The sequence below is a fragment of the Dermacentor silvarum genome, chromosome 1 (genome assembly GCF_013339745.2).
Source record: "Dermacentor silvarum isolate Dsil-2018 chromosome 1, BIME_Dsil_1.4, whole genome shotgun sequence".
NCBI classification, from domain to species: domain Eukaryota; kingdom Metazoa; phylum Arthropoda; class Arachnida; order Ixodida; family Ixodidae; genus Dermacentor; species Dermacentor silvarum.
Genome location: NC_051154.1, coordinates 92,613,828 through 92,633,668, shown reverse-complemented (window position 1 = coordinate 92,633,668; position 19,841 = coordinate 92,613,828). Strand labels below are relative to the sequence as shown.

Sequence of the window (19,841 nt, the reverse complement as noted above, 5' to 3'; positions counted from 1 at the left end):
TTTCAGCACAGGAATAGATGCCCTCTCTCATGGAGACTGCAGGTTATATGTACATGTGTACAAACTAGAGCACTGCACGGGCTCGGGCTTACCCGAAAGCCCGGGCCCGGCCCGTGGGCCGGGCCGGGCCGGGTAGAGCAGTTTTTTCACGGGCTCGGGCCGAGCTCGGGCACGGCGTGTGCTTTTTGACCCGGGCCCGGGCCGGGCTCGGGCTTTCTGGTGGTGTGCGTGTAACGTGCAGCGAGTTATTCTCGGGCGTCTCAACTCTGACAAACATGTATTTTTCGGTATCGGGCCGGCTTCGGGCCTGAGGTAAAGGGGTGGCGGGCCGGGCCGGGCGGGTAACGTACATTATTTCCGGGCCCGGGCCGGGCCCGGGTCTCGACATGAAAGTTTTGTTCGGGCTCGGGTGGGCAGCCACACGTAAAAACGGGCCCGGGCTGGGTCCGGGCTGAAAAAATCGGCCCGTGCAGTGCTCTACAAACTGCTGCATATTCTAGTCACCCTTCCAGTGCCACTGCCAGCGCAGAGAGATTTTCAAACATGAGATTACTAAAAAAAACACTTGCGCTTTACAATGAGGAACGCATGGTTATGCTGGCGGCCTGGCGCTTCTATACGCCGACAGAGACGTCGCCATCAACGTGTCCGAAGTTACTGAACGCTTCACTAAACCTCCCCGCCGAGTAAAGTTTATCATTTAGATAGCGAAGCAGCAAAAATCAATGCCTGTAAAAATATCTGTTCCTTCACGTTCCTATATAAGATCGTAATTATGAAAACGTATGACTGTTCATTACCTTTTAAAACCACAGAAATTTTCACCGTTTGTTGTAACAGTTAGCATGATAATCAAAATTATCCTGGGAATACAAAAATTACGCGGACATCAATAACCAATTTTAACAAACCTTGCTCTTTGAAAGCCCGGCACACGCGGCGTTTCCCAAAAACGCACTCGGATGTTGGGTAAATCAACTTGCCGCATCATCTGTGGCTTTCGGTTGTCCTTTTTATCCCTTTTAGCTACATGGATTTACTTCTTTTTTATTGCGATAGCAATTATATGGACACTCAAAAGCAGATTTCTGCCGTCGGCGTCGCCGTCGCCGTCGCCGTCGCCGTGAGGTTCCGTATGACGTCATTTGGAGATGAAATCGTCGCCGCGCGCCGAACGCTGTATGTGCGAGTGAAAGGGCGCGAGGGGCGCGTCTTTCACGGGGAGTGAACGCACGGCGGAGAACAAACGCGCGTTCTGCGCCGTGCTCGCTTAAGGGCTGCAGAAGTAGGCGTCTCTTTTCTCCTTTACAATCACCATATATGTAGAGCAAACGCGCCTTCTTCGGACGCGCGAGAGGCCGTGGGGGAGGGGGAGGGAAGGGAGGCGACGTTTAGCTGCGGCACCAAGTGCCTATTTATATCAGAGGCTCCAGCAACAGTCACCAACGCCGCACGCATTTTGAGCTAACGCGGGCAAAACGCCGATGGCGTCGACAACAGTTCTGCGTGTTGTTGCTACCAAAGCCGCTCACCTTACTTCGTATGACATTGCTGTGTTGCTATCGCATTCATTGCTTCGCCCTTAGGGCGAAACTGTGACATTTTTTTAAACGAAGCAATAGCCTTCTTTGACTTTGGGTGCAGAATAATTGTTGCCGCTGTGCAGGCAGTTAAAATACGTGTTTCGTATTGATTTCTGCATTCTTTTTCTCTTATTCTAGCCACATGGTGCTGTCGCGATCGCAGCATGGCCCAAATGCATATCACAATTTCTGAGATCATAGTTTTGTTCTTGTCTGGATCAGAATCAGAATCAGAATTTTATTATTAAAGGTTGGGATCGTCTGTCTTTATACTCGTATGCGTGAAGTCTACTATCTGTGACTGCGCAACATGTTTATTTGTTTTGTTTGACGCATTATATACAATGACGTTTCCTTAGATACGTAGATTTATTGCAGACTTATACGCATATTTAAATATCTTGTTGCGAGGTTTTGTGTGTACAAGCAGTGAACTTGGTTTCACGCGACACTTTCTTGCCGTTTATCTTGCCATTTGTATATTCCATTCTATCTTCGCATTTCTAATGTATATTTTGCGGAACTTCTGCTTTTTATATGTACTCATTGTTGCAACTATAATTTCGCTGCAATTACAATATACGAGCGGCAACATCTGCTGCTGCGCAATCCGTTGCAACGAAGGACAGCGTCATTGAGGTTTTTCCCTGACCGTTACATATGTACAAAAATGTAAACGAGGTTGTTAAATGACAAAGATTCATCAAAATATTTGTCAACTTGTTCATTTTATGGCCTTTACGTTTTTCATACCAGCTGCATGCACTGCTTTGCTGGTTTCGAACTGATATAGTTCTAAAGTTCACGCGATATTTTCTTTGCTTATTAGATAGACCAAAAAAAAAAAACGCGGAAGCATCAGCTATTGATATCAGCTATTACTGCCACAGTTTTTGGGACATATGAAGCTATTCTTTTATGAAACAAACACATAATTTACTTGTCTTGACTGTGCGTAGCGTTAAATAATTCGTTTTCAGCACCTAATATACAATGGCATTGGCAATGGCAATGCAGTTATTATTCATGTACTTGATGCCTCGACAACTTTTATAAGGAGGAGGCCGCGTTGCAACTTGAGCCCCCCCCCCCCGAAAAAAATTTCTGGCTACGCCACTGCATTGGGCAATCATTTTTGGTCATGAATTGTGTGTGCATGCACATCCTTCCACACGTTTAGCAATTACTAGGAAACACTGTCCACTTTTTTGTCACTTTTGGGCACCTTGGTTAGAGGCCCATCTCAAAAGGTCACCATAAGCGCACCATGGAAAGACAGGAAACAAAGGTGTGAGAGCAAGGGAATTGATCTTTCCACCACCCCAACCGAGGGGATTGGGTGAGTTGAGGGGGAATTAAAGAAGCAAACTTTGAACTCCTAATGACTCCATTCATATTAGGTTCTTCAAAATTATTCTGGGAATATGTTTCTTTAACGGTGCCACTCTCATTCCATGAGTTCCTCAGCTCTTAGGGAAAGGTGTTTTAGGGCCCTTTTAGATAATCGATTTGCTTGATTTTTTACACATGATTGGTTAAAGACTAGTATCCTTAATGTGCATCCGTATCTAAGTTTTCATGAAATGAAATGTAATGGAATTATTAAAGAATTATTTGAGAGCAAAGCTGTTGGCATTCATTCAGTACACTGGCTACTGAAATAAGGCATTTTATTTTTGCTGAATTGTACAAGTGTGTTGGGACAAACTAAGAACATTATTTTTTTTATTTGTTATAAAAAATGCAGCAGTTATTGCATGCCACTTCACATGTTTTTGATTCCTTGCTGACTTTCATAGACATTGTTGAATGACACTGTATTATTGGCACTAAGCTACCACTGCTGTAGTGGTGGCAGTGGTGGTGTTTTAAGGACTGTCTAGCTGTATTTGCAATGTTGTTGTATGTTTTTGCTTCAGGCTGTTGTCATATCTGTGGTTGTAGTGGCTCCTTGGTAATGGCCATTATTTCTTCAGGTCACCAAGAACACACCTCTGTTGGTATTGCACCTGTGAGCTCCCCTTTTGAAGAGCGAAACTCAAGCCGCCTGTGCCACCTCAACGTTTTTTTTTTTCTTTTTTTTTTTTTCAGGAATCCAAAGCTCTTACTTTTGACAAAATAAAGATGTTAAAATGGAGCATTAAAAGCATCTATGACTTTCGAGGCAGCTGTTGCAATGCATGGGCTGCCAAGAACACTAAGAAGTTAAGCAAAGCTGGCGGCGAGAAATGGTACATAGGATGGGAGGAAGCGAAAACTACCGAGGCTCTCCAAAGGAGCAGAAAACAAATCGGTTGACTGAATTTCTCACTGTGCAGAGCACTATCACTTATATTGCATAATACTGCGCGAGCTATCACTGTCATTGCTTTGCGTGTTTGATGTTGCTGCTGCCGACATTTCATCTATTATAGCTTCATTTTCTGAAATGCATAGGGATCATCAGCTTTGTCTTTAGATCAACATTTTCCACTTTGCAATTCTGAGCTCCTTTTGCTCCTGCTAGAAGTACTGTTGCAAGTGGACTTTCAGCACTGTGAAGCAAGAGTCATTAAAAGCTCACTACAGTTGTAGCTGTACAACATTAACACTTCTTTCAAGGTTATCATATTTCTCAAAGTTGCAACTTACGGTTTGAGTTGGTTGTGCATTGTAGTTAGTAACTATGATGTGCATCAGTAGAGGCAGAGTTTGTATGCGCTCATAGGCATAAGAATAATGAAAAACATCTTAGTGAATGATAAGTTGTCTTTATTGTAAACTAAATTAATAAGAAAAAAAATGTTTTTAAAAATTCAGAAACTAGATTTACACATGGCCTCGGGGCCTAGGCATTAAATGAATTCATTAAGCCTCAAGTAAGCCCCTCACAAAGCCAAGGCTCAAATAGACAAGCTTGCTGTTCGATGTGTGCCTGCGCCATTATTTGTAGGCCTTGTCATCTGCACTATGGGGAAAGAGTCCCTAGAGGGCCACCTGCCTCTGGAAGGCCAATGCTTGGCATTTTCTCAAAATGTTCAGCAAATGTTTGGTTTGAAGGCCACATATGAAGAACTTCGACCATTCTGGACATTGATATAAAGAAATGAGTGCTGACTACGTTACAGGGCCAGAAATACTGGTGCAAAAAATTTGTGCTTGCTATCTTACAGGCAAAATTATAAAAGCCATACTTTTTCCAGGAAGTGAGTCCTAAAATGGCCCTGCTACTGCGCATGCACATTAAAAGCCACTGCAGCTAGATTAACTCCAGTAAAGTGCTTGTTTCCATGGTAGAATTAATCGGAGGAGGAGGAGGAGGAACAAACTTTTATTTAAACCAGCAGTTTAGCTGGCTGGGCCTAGGCCTCCCACGTGGGGACATCGAGGTCTTGCCTCTTCGCCGCCTCGCAGGCTTGCTGGGTAGCCCAGAGTTGGTCGTCGAGTTGGGAGCTGCGCAGGGCGGCGTGCCATCTCGACGAGAGGGTCACGGTATTATTTGTCGGATATTGGTTTTTAATTAATCGGACAACAATTTTTTTTTTTCAAAAAGGTACTATATTATTGCACATTGAGAAGTAGCTTAAGGCATCTTGAAGCCCCTAGCTCAAGGCTAAGATAAGTTGATTTATAGTGTTTGACATTCCAAAGCTAGGCTATAAGGGTTGCCAAAGTGGTAGATTGTGGATTGGCAAACAAGGAACAACTGTATATGATAGTGGGATGTTTACCTGGCTGTTTTCCAAGCCTATATATTCAAGCAATAGGCTCAACTTTCACCCCAAACTTGTCTTTAAAAATGTCCCTGACATTATCTTCTTTCAAATTTGTTTATGTTTAGTTCGAACACTCAAACATTCTGTGAATAATTAGGTTTGATTGCTGGCTTCGGTCCTCAAGGTCTATTAGTTTTTTAGCTTAACAATACACTAAGTTTCCTATAAATTGCAATGCGGAGTGCATTTGTTTGGCATGCCCTGGAATTGCTGAAGATTCGGCAAATTTTCTTTCTAATTGATGAACAGCTTGATGTATGTTGTGAACGCTCTTGCTGTCTTAACTCAGTTGTTAAGTCAAGCATTTTGCTCTTTTAGAGCAAAATGCTTGACTTAACAACTGAGTGAGAGGCGTGACATTCAAGCAGTTCGAATTTTTTGTGGCAAGGAAGCCGTTTGAGAACAAAAAAGCAGTCATCCCATATCAAAGCATTGCCATAGGACGAGTTGCAAAACAAATGTGTCAAACAAGCACGCTGCTACATGCAGTGGGTACAGACATGCCCACTCACTTTTCAGAAATAAAAACCAAGACTAACATTAACCCTTTGAGACGCCGTTTGCCATTTTCGACCAAAAGAATTTTTTTTTTTTCGCTCTAAGCTTCCTCTATGTGACCAGATATGAGCAAATGACTAAGTTGTTGAGAAAAAACAAACATGGCTTATTTTTACGAGAGTGTACACAATTGTGTACAAGGCATCTCAGTGGTCATGTAACTGGCAGAGGGATTTTAGTTGTGAAATGTTTGAAGAATCGACTCCACTTCTTGCTAAGGCACACTGACACCTGACACTTTAGCAAAACATTCTCGACTCATCCTTGCATCCTTCGGAATTCCCAACTGGACCAATCTACTTTTTCCCCGAGATTCAGGACATTGCTCAATGGCATCATACTGGGCATCTGTGTTGAGCCACTGAATGCCTTTATTCCAGGAAAAGTTGAGGCGGCAAGTCTTGAATTTCATGTGATAGTTTTCAATGCTTCCTTGCGCTTGGCACAGATGTAATTAGTGCCTCTGCAAGCTATAGTTACACGTACATCAATTCTAGATGTTTTATTCTCCGTCCTCCTGGATAATCCTTGATGTACAATAAAGAGCTGTCCTATTTCTTCAGATATGCTTACGTTCAGGATGTCTGGGTGCTGTATAGGTGTGCTCTGTGACCTAATCAAAAAGAGATTTGGGCATATATATTTCAAAGCAGTTGTATGGAGTACACGATTCACCTTGTTGGCAGTGAAGGCCGCAGGACCCCGTTTTAGGCGGAGGAAAATGTAGTTTCCTTCTCTATTAGAAGTTCCTCTGATTATTTGCCGATGAAGGTATTTCTTGCAGTAATACATCAGGCAGCTTGTTTTCATCTTTGCAGTCAGAACGCTGGGAATAAGTCTTTCCTAGTCAACGTCATCTTCGTCACTTACATCAAAATATAATACGTTACCAGAAGCAATGTCCTCAGCAATGTCTTTTCTACTTGAATGTGTCGTCACATTGTCAGATGTTTTCCTTGAGAATGTTGCGCAGGGTACACACAAGATATTTGAAGGAAAAAGGAGGAGAAGAAGCAACGCACGCGGTCTGGCATTTCATGAGGACTGGCGGCGGTCACTTCACATGCTTTTCCATGCTTTGTACACATTTGTGACCATGCACTATTTCCACTGCTGCCAAATTACTCTTAGGAGCAAAGCTATGTACATTGTTTTATGTGCAGTCTGAAGAATTTCAGACATTTGACAAATTTATAAACATCGCAGTGCATTCGAGAAATGCAGGAAAAAAATGTTATTTGCACTTGCCGACTGTCGCTGCCACAGGCGCGACTTGGATATTTGTATTGGTATATAATTAATGCTTTATTAATCAGATGGCACTGCAAATAGGCAGATTGCCACAACAGAAGCACAACATACGGGTAAATTAAACAAACATGCCTAGTTTTGAAAGAATACGCTGCAGTGAATGCATTTGTATAATGTACACAATTGTGTACATAGAGTTGCAAAAGGTTAATGCACATAGCATTTGCAATAAAAAAAAAATGCTGGAAATGTTGAAACATGACCCTCATATCATAGTTATTAGACACATGGTTGCGCAGCTGATGTGGCTGAGAAAGTATATTTTGTCCATCATACGCTCTATCTAGAAAGGACAGGCCTTGCAGGGAAGATGGTGTAACAGTGCTTATTAAAGCTGAACTGAGGCGGTTTTGCTAGAGAAAGTACAGAAACGAAACTCCCTTAAACAAAAATGCAGGATAAATGGGACAACATTATCTACTTTGGTTGGCCACCCATACAGGCAATGTTAACAAACTTCGGTTAAACAGAATCCATCTTTTAGTGAACCCCGGTTAAACGAAACTTTAACTGAAACTATTGTCGTGATATGTCGTGGTTTGCCACCACGACATTGGTGTATGCAACAGAAAAAGTCTGACAAGTATGTCAAATGGTGATTCCATAAATAGGGAAGAAAATCCAATTCATCAGGCAGTTACAAGAATGTTAATACAAAATTAAAATATTTCAACCTATATATAGGTTAAAATATTTCAACATATATTTCAACCTTTTTTTGGTCGGTGTCTCGATCCTTTCCTTTTAAGTATGTATCACCCCGCGCAGATGAGTTTCCGTCGTACTCTCGACTTCATCAAAATTAAAATGCCGAAGTTACAACATTGTTTTCATCGAGAGGACTTCGCTAGGCAAGTAATGATCCCTGAGAGATCATTACACCGGACATGTTGAACTCCCTATGGTGATAGTAATCCTCCAGTGTGAAGTGACAGCCGCAAATGCTTAGATCCTGGTGCCAACTGAATACCAACAGCCCGATGCGCTGCAGCCACTCCGCTCACCTGTTACCTTGCAGAGGGACACTGTCGCAGCTTGACATGTAGCCAATCGCTACGTTTGCAGCCCACCATGCAACAAGTGTGATTCATGGTCCTCACGAAAAGAAACCGTGAGACCAACACTAACTGCGCAGCTTGCGCCAACACGGAGCACGTTGTAACACAAGCAGACGACACTTGCTGTGTGCCGGAAGTGCTTGAGTGTAGTGATAAATTGTCGTTGTGTATTCTCTTTCTGTTACTTTTATTGTATAGAAACAAATTGACCTACATTTCAACTATTACGATTAACATTTGTTCACCATAAAGTTGGAAAAATTATTGATGATGCTACCTGGGTAGCCAATCAGATAGCTCGGCCAACTGACATCAATTGCGCTAACTACATAAATTGTAACGGGGAGGCTGAAAACTCAGGGAAGTGGCGCTGCTGCGATTGGTAGCAATGCACACTTTTAAAACCATATAGTAAATTCCACAATTTACACGGAGTGCTTAAATCCGTCACCTAATGATCAGAAGGACCTACCTTAACGGCTCATTACGTTTGTACAAAATTATTAAAATCGCTTCAGGGTCCCTTTAATGAAACTTCGAATAAACGAAACACAAACTTCTGTTCCTTTGAGTTCTGTTTAAACAGAGTCTACTGTAGTTGAACAAGAATGCGTGTGTGTAACAGTCTGTTGTTGGAGCTGTAGTTTTATACTATACACGCAATGTACAGGTTTCCAAGTGCTACAGCACATTACTTCCCTAGACTACAAGCCCACATGGCCAAATACAAGGGTGGCAGGACCCTCTCAAGTATAGTGAACTAGATTTCTAGTTCCTATACCTGTATTAGTTAAACAAGGCCTATCACAATCTACTGAGTTTCTCATTACCACTTGTTTTTCATCGTAAAAATAAATTTTCTTTGCGCTGTTAAATAAACTTTCTCACTTGCCAATGACGTAGGCGTAATACACCATTTGGAAACGTGTCTTGCTGATTTCACTGGTGTTGATGTTGGCATGCTTTCAAACTGTTATAAAAATATAAAAACATTCGTATCTTCTGCTTAGATGACTCTGCCAAACAAGTGACAAAAAGAAATTCTGCAAACAAACGCCTTGAGTGCCAGAGGATAATATCCACTAGAAATGCAAAATAAAAAATTGAAAAAGAAGTGTGCCTTTTGTGGCCTAGTAGGGGAAATGCAAGGTAAGCTGGCACATATGTAGTACACCAGGCAAAAGGTTACTATTTTAATACGTCCCTATCAAACTTCATTAAAATAGACCCACATAAACTGCGGAGCTACATCAGTGAGACAAAGAAGCCAGTTTCCCAAATATCAGCCAATAGCACTTTAGTTTGTGATCAGAGGGGTATTGCTTAACTTTGCGATTTTCACAATGCGTCTTACTCCATTAATGCTTGTACAAGTAATTATCCGGTTTCTTGTTCATATGATGCCAGTTTTATTGCTTATCCCGATATATATTTTTGAAAACAAGAACTTCATTTGGTCCTGACAGTATTTCCATATTGAACTTTATATTTTAGTTTTACTCTACGAGTTCAGGTGCCATTTATACCCTGCAGCTAACATAGCGTCATTTCATAGCAGGACACTAGGTTGAAGTTTCTTTTTATTATATTTCATGTTTGTTTATAGTCAGGATAATTGCCAAGTGACTGTAAGACAGTCCGAGTGGTGCCTATATTTAAAAAAGGGAGATTGGTTGTAAAACGAAAGTTATTGTCCAATCTCGCTAACCTCATGTTTAAAACTAATACATAGAACACACTGTTGCATAAAGCATATGTGAATTTGTAGAAGAGCACTCTATGTTGACTAACTTCCAACACAGGTTTTGAAAAGGGCGCTCGACCATTATGCAACTAATAACTACAATTCACTCTTTTGCATTAGTTGGATCCTTAGAATTCTGCAAAGTATTTGATACAGTGCCTAATCTAAACTAAACTATTCCTAAAGCTTAGATCAGTAGGTGTTCCAGAAATCTTCGTGCACTAAAGTGCACCTCATTTGTACAATTATGCACAGTTTGTAGTTGTGGACAGGCATTACTCAGAATCCTTTCAGTCACATATGGAGTGCCTCAAGAAGGTGCATTAAGACCTTTATTTCCTGCTATATACTACTGTAGGTATGCATCACATAATTCACTGTAAAATTAAGTGCATATACATCTATGTCACAAAATATGACCTATTTATTACATGGAAGGTGTCGTGGATGCGAACCTATTTACCACCAAATGAACGGAGTGACACATTTATGCAGCCACAGCGCAGCACTTGATCGCGCGACCAAAACGGAGTACATCGCATAATGGAAGCACAAAGGTGAACAAATAATAGATGATTTGATGCATCCACAAGTTGTAAGTATAATATATAAAGTAGTTATTCCATAGAAATCGTCACAGGTTAAGAACTACTGCACTGCAATACATGTCGAGTGATACTTCCATGATCGCACTATTGCATAGCTTCCATAACATTGCCAGTTATGTAAGAAATGGAGTATACGTATTTGTCATGATGGTGTCCTGTACAATGATCACTTAGAAATTTCTGAGGCAGCCAGCATTACCTTTTTTTGATAAGCAGCTTTTTGATAAGCAGATAAGTGAGCACGTCACCTGGCCGCCTGTTGCAGCCATGACCAACCCGTTTCTTTACTTCATGCAGCTGCTCCTGATACGTGCTATAGACGGACAACGCATCCCACAAGACAATGGATTTCGACAACATTGCACCCTTCTATCTTGGCAACTGCGCAGAAGAGCCTTCACTGAGTCTGAAGTTTTGGACGCCACCGCGATCATCGACTGCCACCTATATAAGCAACTCGACATCTCGGCTTGCTTCTGGTGGGCACGTCGGCTGGCTGCCTGTTGCAGCCATGACCAACCCGTTTCTTTACTTCATGCAGCTGCTCCTGCTACGTGCGACATGAACGGCCAACGCATCCCACAAGACAATGGATTTCAACAACATTGCACCCTTCTATCTCGGCGACTGCGCAGAAAAGCCTTCACTGAGTCTGAAGTTTTGGACGCCACCGCGATCATCGACTGCCACCTATATAAGCAACTCGACATCTCGGCTTGCTTCTGGTGGGCACGTCGGCTGGCTGCCTGTTGCAGCCATGACCAACCCGTTTCTTTACTTCATGCAGCTACTCCTGCTACGTGCGACATGGACGGCCAACGCATCCCACAAGACAATGGATTTCGACAACATTGCACCCTTCTATCTCGGCGACTGCGCAGAAAAGCCTTCACCGAGTCTGAAGTTTTGGACGCCACCGCGATCATCGACTGCCACCTATATAAGCAACTCGACATCTCGGCTTGCTTCTGGTGGGCACGTCGGCTGGCTGCCTGTTGCAGCCATGACCAACCCGTTTCTTTACTTCATGCAGCTACTCCTGCTACGTGCGACATGGACGGCCAATGCATCCCACAAGACAATGGATTTCGACAACATTGCACCCTTCTATCTCGGCGACTGCGCAGAAAAGCCTTCACTGAGTCTGAAGTTTTGGACGCCACCGCGATCATCGACTGCCACCTATATAAGCAACTCGACATCTCGGCTTGCTTCTGGTGGGCACGTCGGCTGGCTGCCTGTTGCAGCCATGACCAACCCGTTTCTTTACTTCATGCAGCTGCTCCTGCTACGTGCGACATGGACGGCCAACGCATCCCACAAGACAATGGATTTTGACAACATTGCACCTTTCTATCTTGGCGACTGCGCAGAAAAGCCTTCACTGAGTCTGAAGTTTTGGATGCCACCACGATCATCGACTGCCACCTATATAAGCAACTCGACATCTCGGCTTGCTTCTGGTGGGCACGTCGGCTGGCCGCCTGTTGCAGCCATGACCAACCCGTTTCTTTACTTCATGCAGCTGCTCCTGCTACGTGCGACATGGACGGCCAACGCATCCCACAAGACAATCGATTTTGACAACATTGCACCTTTCTATCTTGGCGACTGCGCAGAAAAGCCTTCACTGAGTCTGAAGTTTTGGACGCCACCGCGATCATCGACTGCCCCCTATATAAGCAACTCGACATCTCGACTTGCTTCTAGTGGGCACGTCGGCTGGCCGCCTATTGCCTATGCAGCTATTGCAGCATAAAGGAGAAAGAAGGGTTCACTGCCATTTTCTACGCATGGCTACAGTAGCGTGGATGTGACGTCGCGCGTACACGCATGTTCCGGCGCAATGCAGAATTGGCGACTTTGCCATTTGAGAGAGGGTGGAACACGGTGTAAGAAGATAGGTGTTCCGACGGCGCGCCCGCGCTGGGGCGAGAGAGCGGCCACTTCGTGTGACCGGAAGTGAGCGCCGCCGCTAGGGACAGCACGTGTTCAGGAGGCCTTGGAGAAGTGGCACAACAGTGGATAATTTACGACCTCCGTCAGCATTTAAACACCCATACCCAAAAATATGCAATTTTTCGTTATTTAGACGCCAAATCCTGAGCAGGTAGAAGGTTTCATGCCACTTACAGTCAAAATACCGTCATTTCGAACACGAGAGAGACGCGTCGTCTGCTTGAGCAGACGGCGCGCTGCGCTTACCGCTGCTCGCCGCGCCGGAGTCAATCGGAATGTCGGCAGAAATATAAAGGGACGTTCCTCCAACCAAGTAGAGTCGTTTTCAGCAGGCGAACGACATATATTCATCGAAATAAAGCACTTCTGCTGCGCGTGCCCATAAAAGTGCCAGCAAAGCGAGCGAAAAAGTGGCCCCCAGAACAGGTGCTGCCCCTTGCGGCAGCGGCGTGCGTAGAGTCATACTAAGTGGCCGCGCCTCGCGCCGCCGTCGGATCACCTTCCTTTTTTACACAGTGGGGTGGAATTTCCGCCGCATTTTTTTTTCTTTTTCTTTTTGTTTTGTTCGCGCGCGACATTGAGGGGTCTCTCCTAAGCTTTTACTGTATGGCAGTGCCGGAGCAATGCCGGTCGAAGGAGCTGCCGCGTGATTTAGTTCGAATTAACGAGATTCGACTGTCAATTGAATGCAAACGTTCTAGCCGCATTCCTCGACTGTCGCATACGCGTGGCGGCTCGGTGCACATGTTTTGCATATGTGCGGGCCTTGAAAGTTGTTGCTTTGGTTATAGTGCGGTACCGCTTATAGTGCAGATATTCGCGACTCCGGCGACTTACGTTATAAGCGGTCTACACTGTATTTGTTTCCGCTGATTGCAAGGTGCGTGTTCTGCGTGACGATCGCAGTGTACGCAATGACCAGGTGGTTGCCAAGTCAAGCAATGAGTGGAGGTATTTCCTTTAAATCACCCTTGGGACTGCTGGTGTAGTGGTGTCCGAGTGCATAATCATGTGACACTTTTCATATTTTACGCGCTAGGAGTAAAGCATAAAAAAAATAAGTATGCAGAAACTATCAATGATGATTGTTAATTTCATGGCACTTCAAATCCACAAGTGGCATGATGTAGTGCTGACCTAAGCTGCTTATCGAACAAAAAGAAGCGCCTTTATCGCCTAGCGAAGTTTTCAGATTCAATTGCACGCTGGGAAGCCTACAAATCTGCATGCAACACATATATATCGATACTAAAAATTGCGAAAGATAGATTTCTGTAATCTACACTACCGGATATACTATACACTAACATCAAGAAATTCTGGCAAATAATCAATCTGACACCCGATTACTTAATAACCTTAGAAAATTCATACCACGAAAACGGCTGAAAGAGCCAAAGAAAGCTATTCGCTTTAAAATCATTACATAGGACACAGCATGTTCAAAACAACTGAATTAAAAGCTTTTATAATTAAATGATGCTGGTGACGCAAGAGTACTGATGATCGAACACCGGAGGTCTCGTAATCAGCACTGTTCTCTACGAAAAGGAGTTATTGCAGGTGTGCCATAGTGGTTTGCCCCACAACCCTCACAACATTTCTTTGCTTTCTGGAACAGCGACACTCACTCATGGCAGTATTACAAGAATTATGATGCACTGTTCTGGTTGGGTTGCCGCGTTCCCTCCACGAGTGCATCTTTCCTCTGCTTCGCACATCTCCTCATGGGTGTACTTGAGCCCTCGCTTGTTACCGCAGTTTCTTTTTCATTTACGGTTGCTGTTTAGGTTCCCCAGATTAGTGACTGAATAATACAGTTACAAGAATTAGCGATTCCTTGATTCCCTTGAAAAGAGTATCTGCTGCACAACCAAGCAGGCATAATAGGCTATGGAAGTGCAAGTATTTTGACCTACATGCCCATAGTTTTTGGCAGATAGTACATAGCTTCTCTGACAACTCGCACATAAAAACTGCCCTGTTAGTTGAACAGACTGCTAGTTGGGTGTGTAGACTAAAGAAGGAAAGCTGCTTTGTTTTGCCTTATACATTTCTTGACTCGAGTGTTTGGTCCCAAACCGGTAACCATTATTCTTTCTTGTTTCCCAGTAGGTACCTTCATAGAATATCAGTTGAAATTTCAGTATGGGTGCAGTTTTAAGTTCATGTTCAATTTGACATCTGGCATTCAAGACAGAAACTGAGACTCTATTATAACAGTATACGATTTTTACAATGTGTCATAGAGTGTGCAGATCCCCCCCCACTTTCACCACCTCCACATTCACATGAATCGTGTAGCTGCAGCGGGGCCCAACACTAGACAATTGTGATGCTAATACACAGATTTTTATTACACATAGAACCTTAACTGAACAAATACCCTAACTGTGAGCTGGTGATTCCAAGTTGTGGTGAGTTGTGGGCCTGCAAATTTGAGTGTTCTGTTTACTTTGCCAATCTATGACAAAAATTTTAAAGAAAAAAAAAGAAAAAAAAAAAAAGAAGCTGGAATGAATGACTGCAAATTCCTTCTTTTAATACAAAAAACATTGACTGCAATGCAAAAAGCCACAGAAATATTTGTCTAAAATAAAATAAGTTAGCCTCTTTATTTTCGACCAGCAACTTGCTTACAAACTCAGAACACATTCAGCTGCAGTTTCCAGGACTTTGGATGTGAATCATGGACGGCTTGTTAAGCCGAGATCTTTCTTAGGCAGTCCAAATGGAATGGCCGAGTCCTTGCTCAATGTTGTGGGTTGTGCTGCATGCTTACTCAAAGTTCCATGGTGATGCTGCCTGCTTTGCCTTTGCGGCCCAACTGAGGAAATGTAGACTTGCCTGCAAAAAAAAAAAAAAAAAAAGGTTTTCCTTTTTTTTTCAAGTTGGACCGATATCAAGGTAAACCACGTAAGGCCTTGTAGAGAGCGTGTAGCTTTTTGAAGATAGTCGCGTGCAGTGATGGGAATGCCCAAAAGGGTTTGTAGCAGGTTTTGCAGCAGGAAAAATGACGATTTGTAGTAGCTGCCCTCAGTTTTGTAGCAGGTTGCAAAAAAGAAGAAATACAGGACAAAAGCAGTATATATTGCTTCTATCACACGGTTGCCTAATAAATGCATCATACATGCCCTTTAAGAAATGACTAGTCTTATTATTGCCAAAATGAAGTGCTAAATATACAGTGCGAGCATGAGTTCACACACAGCATAATTAGTGCAAGCTTTTATCAAAGGAGGGAGCACCAAAGTATGAAACATGATGGGAACAAGAACACAAAACATGAATGTTAGTTGCATGAAACATCACAACGCTTTTTTCCTCTTATCTGCGGCATCCAAGTGAGAAATAATTTCACTAATTTTTTGTCTTGCTTGAGCAAGTATTGCCTGGCCACTCAATGTCTGATAAGTTCTAAACTTCATGCCCCACTAAATCAACAATTCTGCATTTTTGAACATTCGTTTTGCCTCAGCCACTTCCTTCTTGACTTCCTTCTGACTCACATTCGCATTGTTTAAGTTTTGCTCTGCATCTGCACAAAGGCACTTTGATGCTCTCTGTTCAACTGCAAGGGGCTCCACATATCATTTTGATGTTCCCTTGACAGCCCTGATGACATCTGCATTAACTGAAAACAGGCACGGATTGCTGTCAAAGCTTTTTGCATACGACATGATGTAGCGTATGCCATTTATGCTCGACAGAGAAAGGTTTGACCTGTCATGCAAGACTCTTGCATTTTCAAGAAACCCACACTCGCCATCACCGTTACCATGTGGAAGTGACAGAAATGCCTTAACTAGCTTTGACAGAAGTGGATATTTTGGCCCACGTTCAGCATCCTTGATTATGAAAACTTGACGCCAGTATCTGTCAAGTGGCATATCAGAACCCACAGTTAACTGGTTCAAGCAGAGCACTGTTACTTCCTCAAGAGATGAAATTATCCGTCCCTGACAGTTCTGGACTGCCCAAGGCGGTGATTTCAGCCAATGCGCGTTGGAAATGAAGCACTTCGGGCAGTCCTGGACAGACCAGGACGACAAGTCGAAGAGGCCCACTGGCCATATGATGGCTATGATATGTTTCATCTTCTGGATTTGCTTCCGGCACTAGCAAAACACGAAATCATGGACTTCGAGATGTGGCAATTCGGGCTGTTGCGTCGATGGAGCCGTTGGGGTGAATGGGATTTGGACCCTACCTATATGAATTACCACCACCAAAAGTAGCCAGAAAGTAGCCAAGCCGCCAACCTCTAAAAGGTTGCTAAGAGCCTCTAACAGCCAATTTGGCGAGAAGTCACCAAACCTAGCAACCCTGCCTGGCACAACCAGTGCACTGGATTGTACTGGATTAGCTCGGTTTTTTAATGGTAGGAAATGCGAAGGCACTCTGTGCATAGGGGTGGAGGTAATTGCCGCCCGACGTTGGCGACAAGTCCACTCGGTTGTGGCCTCCGACATTATGCGGCACGGGGCCAGGTAATATCGGAGGCTACACCTTGGCGCAGCTTTGGAGCAGTTTCGCTCATTTGTAGAATGGATGTAGCAGCTTTAACGAAATGTAGCACCTTGGAGCAATTGTAGCAGCTTTCCCATCACTGCGTGTGGCTAACAATCCTGTTGCAAAAGTACAGCCCTTTTTTCTCCTTCTGTCATCACATTGACCACTTCCCCCACAGGAAGTGTGTGCATGTGTCCGTATGTGCGTGTGTAGAGTATGATGGTGCTTTCTGTTATCTCCAGTTACCCATCTTGCATCAGCTGCTTCTGGTCTATGTCTGCAAATCCCTTGGCATTCAATCTGTTACTCTAAAAAACACTACTTGTCTGCTCTACGCATTACATGACCAGCCCAATTTCAATCTCAACTAGAATATCTCTACTCGCATTTGCTACCTAATCCATACTGCTATTAACACTGTGTCTATAATTTTCTGTTCTATCGCTTGTTGCACTGCCCTTTGCTGCTTCTCTCCTTAGCTTCTTATCACCCAAGTGGTTTAGATGGGTATTTGAACCAAGGACTTTCGAGTACACGAGCCTAATACTCTGCCAGTCCCTAGATATATCTGTTTCTAAAATTTCAATTTGTCCTGAAGTACACTGGTATTTCATGTAGCTTTGTCCTGCAGTATGTAATGAAATCTTGGGAAAATAATGCGTCAAACATGGTATTTTTTCAAGAACGGCCACACAATGCAACAAAGAAATCCATACATAATGACTGTTGGGACGCTTGAATCTCACGCGTCCCCTGATGCTGTTTTCCCCACATGGCTCTCACATCTCCTGTAATCCGGCTTTGCCGCATAGCCAAGCAAAGCCTGCGGTCGGTGTAGTTGCAGAACAGTACGAGAGATGGTGCAAGTATTGTGCTGCTAACGTCACCTAATGGCGGGGTTACTCGGGCACAAGAGCTCCCTCTTGTCCCTCTTGCTCCCTCTTGTGCTTCCTTTTTATTTTTAGACTGGGGTCGGCGGAGGGCGAAGACTTGTTGCATGCCTGTCAGCACTCTCTGCGGGACTTTTTCGCGAGAGGCTTCAGAGCGGGGCACTGGGATGGACGAACACAATTGTTCGAACGTGCCACTGTTTGTGACTGAGTGCACATGCGAATCAATAAGCGTTGGTGTCCAGCATGGGGGCGAACATATTTTCTCGATATGCTGTCGGGATGAGTCGGACTTCCTGGATTCGTCAGCGCCCATCGACATGTTCTATTGGTAGTGATTCGGCTGCTTACATTGGTGTATAAAGGTGCAATAAATGCCGTTCTGATTGTTCCCACTACAGTGTCCTTGTTCCTTTGTCCCAAGAGCACAATGGAGACCTCGCAGGGCACAGCAACAACACACAAACAAAACGCATAACAAGCATATTTCTAACTCACATTTCCCAGCAGTCCCTTTTATGTGGCAATGTTTCAAAAGATTGGAAAGTAGGCACGGTCATTCCAATCCGAAGAAGGCCTCAGGTAACACTTATCTCCCCATTTCCGTCCCATGAGTATGTTCGAAGAACACGTCATCTAGTCCAACGTAAACCTTATAATGTCCGATTTAAAAAAATTTCAAATCAGTCCTGCAGAAGCCCGTAAGGTGGAGGAAAGTTCATGAAAGAGAAAAAAATTGTCATCCACCTGACATGAAGCCACAAAGGAAACCCTATATGGGTTTCTGCATGAAGCTACAAACGAAACCCTATATGGGTTTCCCAGAAAGAAACCTCTTGCTCTAGCACTTGCTCCTCCTTTGTAGCTTCGTGCTATAGTCAGGTGGATGATAATTTTTCCCATTTTATGATTTCTTTTTTTTGTAAGCAGCACTGATTCTAAAAAGGTATTTTCTGCGACATTCAACTCACACTGTATTTTAAAGGAATTAGCTCTAATCTTAACCTTAACATTACAATGAACACCGTTTTCTTGGATATTGAAAAAGCCTTTCATTAGTTCCACATTGGAGAGATTGTGTTTCCTTGCCTGACCCCTTTCTTGATAGGCAACTTTCTAGTTTTCTAGTGGAGCACCAATGTAGCTGCGAAATCTTTGTAGATATTTCTCAAGATATTCATGTATGCCTCCTGTACTCCTTGATTACGCAATGCATCTATGACTGCTGGTATCTCTACTGAATCAAATGCCTTTTCATAATCTATGAAAGCCATATAGAGAGGTTTATTGTACTCCGCAGATTTCTCGATTGCCTGATTGATGACATGGATATGATCCATTGTAGAATTTTCCTTCCTGAAGCCAGCCTGTTCTCTTGGTTGGCTGAAGTCAAGTGTTGCCCTGATTATATTGGAAATTACCTTGCTGAATATTTTATACAATACTGAAAGCAAGCTAATGGGTCTATAATTCTTCAATTCTTTAACATCTCCCTTCTTATGGATGAGTATAATGTTGGCGTTCTTCCAGCTTTCTGGTACACTTGAAGTCATGAGGCATTGCGTACAAAGGGCTGCAAGCTTTTCAAGCATGATATCTCCTCCATCTTTGATTAAATCGACTGTTATTGCATCTTCTCCGGTAGCTTTCCCCCTGGTCATGTCTTTCAAGGCCCTTCTAACTTCATCGCTAGTTATAGAAGGAGCCTCTGTATCCTGTTCATCACTACTTCGAATGAAAGTAGCTTGGCTGCTCTGGGAACTGTACAGGTCAGTATAGAATTCTTCCGCTGCTTTTACTATGTCATCGAAATTGCTGATGATATTACCCTGCTTACCTTTCAGTGCAAACATTTTGCCTTGT

General features: G+C 43.4%; 2 protein-coding genes across 5 annotated transcripts in view; one reads left to right on the top strand and one right to left on the bottom strand.

Moving 5' to 3' along the window:
- Positions 1-3,737, top strand: part of LOC119432469 (uncharacterized) — a 30,720-nt gene extending 26,983 nt beyond the window's left edge. The window contains exon 10 of the mRNA XM_037699635.2: positions 3,560-3,737. The gene's annotated coding sequence lies outside the window, so the exon portion shown is untranslated. The remainder of the gene's footprint in view (positions 1-3,559) is intronic.
- Positions 3,738-15,172: 11,435 nt separating this feature from the next.
- The window catches only part of LOC119432446 (NF-kappa-B inhibitor-interacting Ras-like protein 1), a 65,973-nt gene continuing 61,304 nt past the window's right edge, over positions 15,173-19,841 (bottom strand). For all 4 annotated transcript variants that reach the window (XM_037699612.2, XM_037699618.2, XM_037699626.2 and 1 more), the window contains one exon: positions 15,173-15,423. In XM_037699612.2, coding sequence (XP_037555540.1) covers positions 15,359-15,423 — 65 coding nt within the window. In that variant the 3' untranslated portion in view covers positions 15,173-15,358. The remainder of the gene's footprint in view (positions 15,424-19,841) is intronic.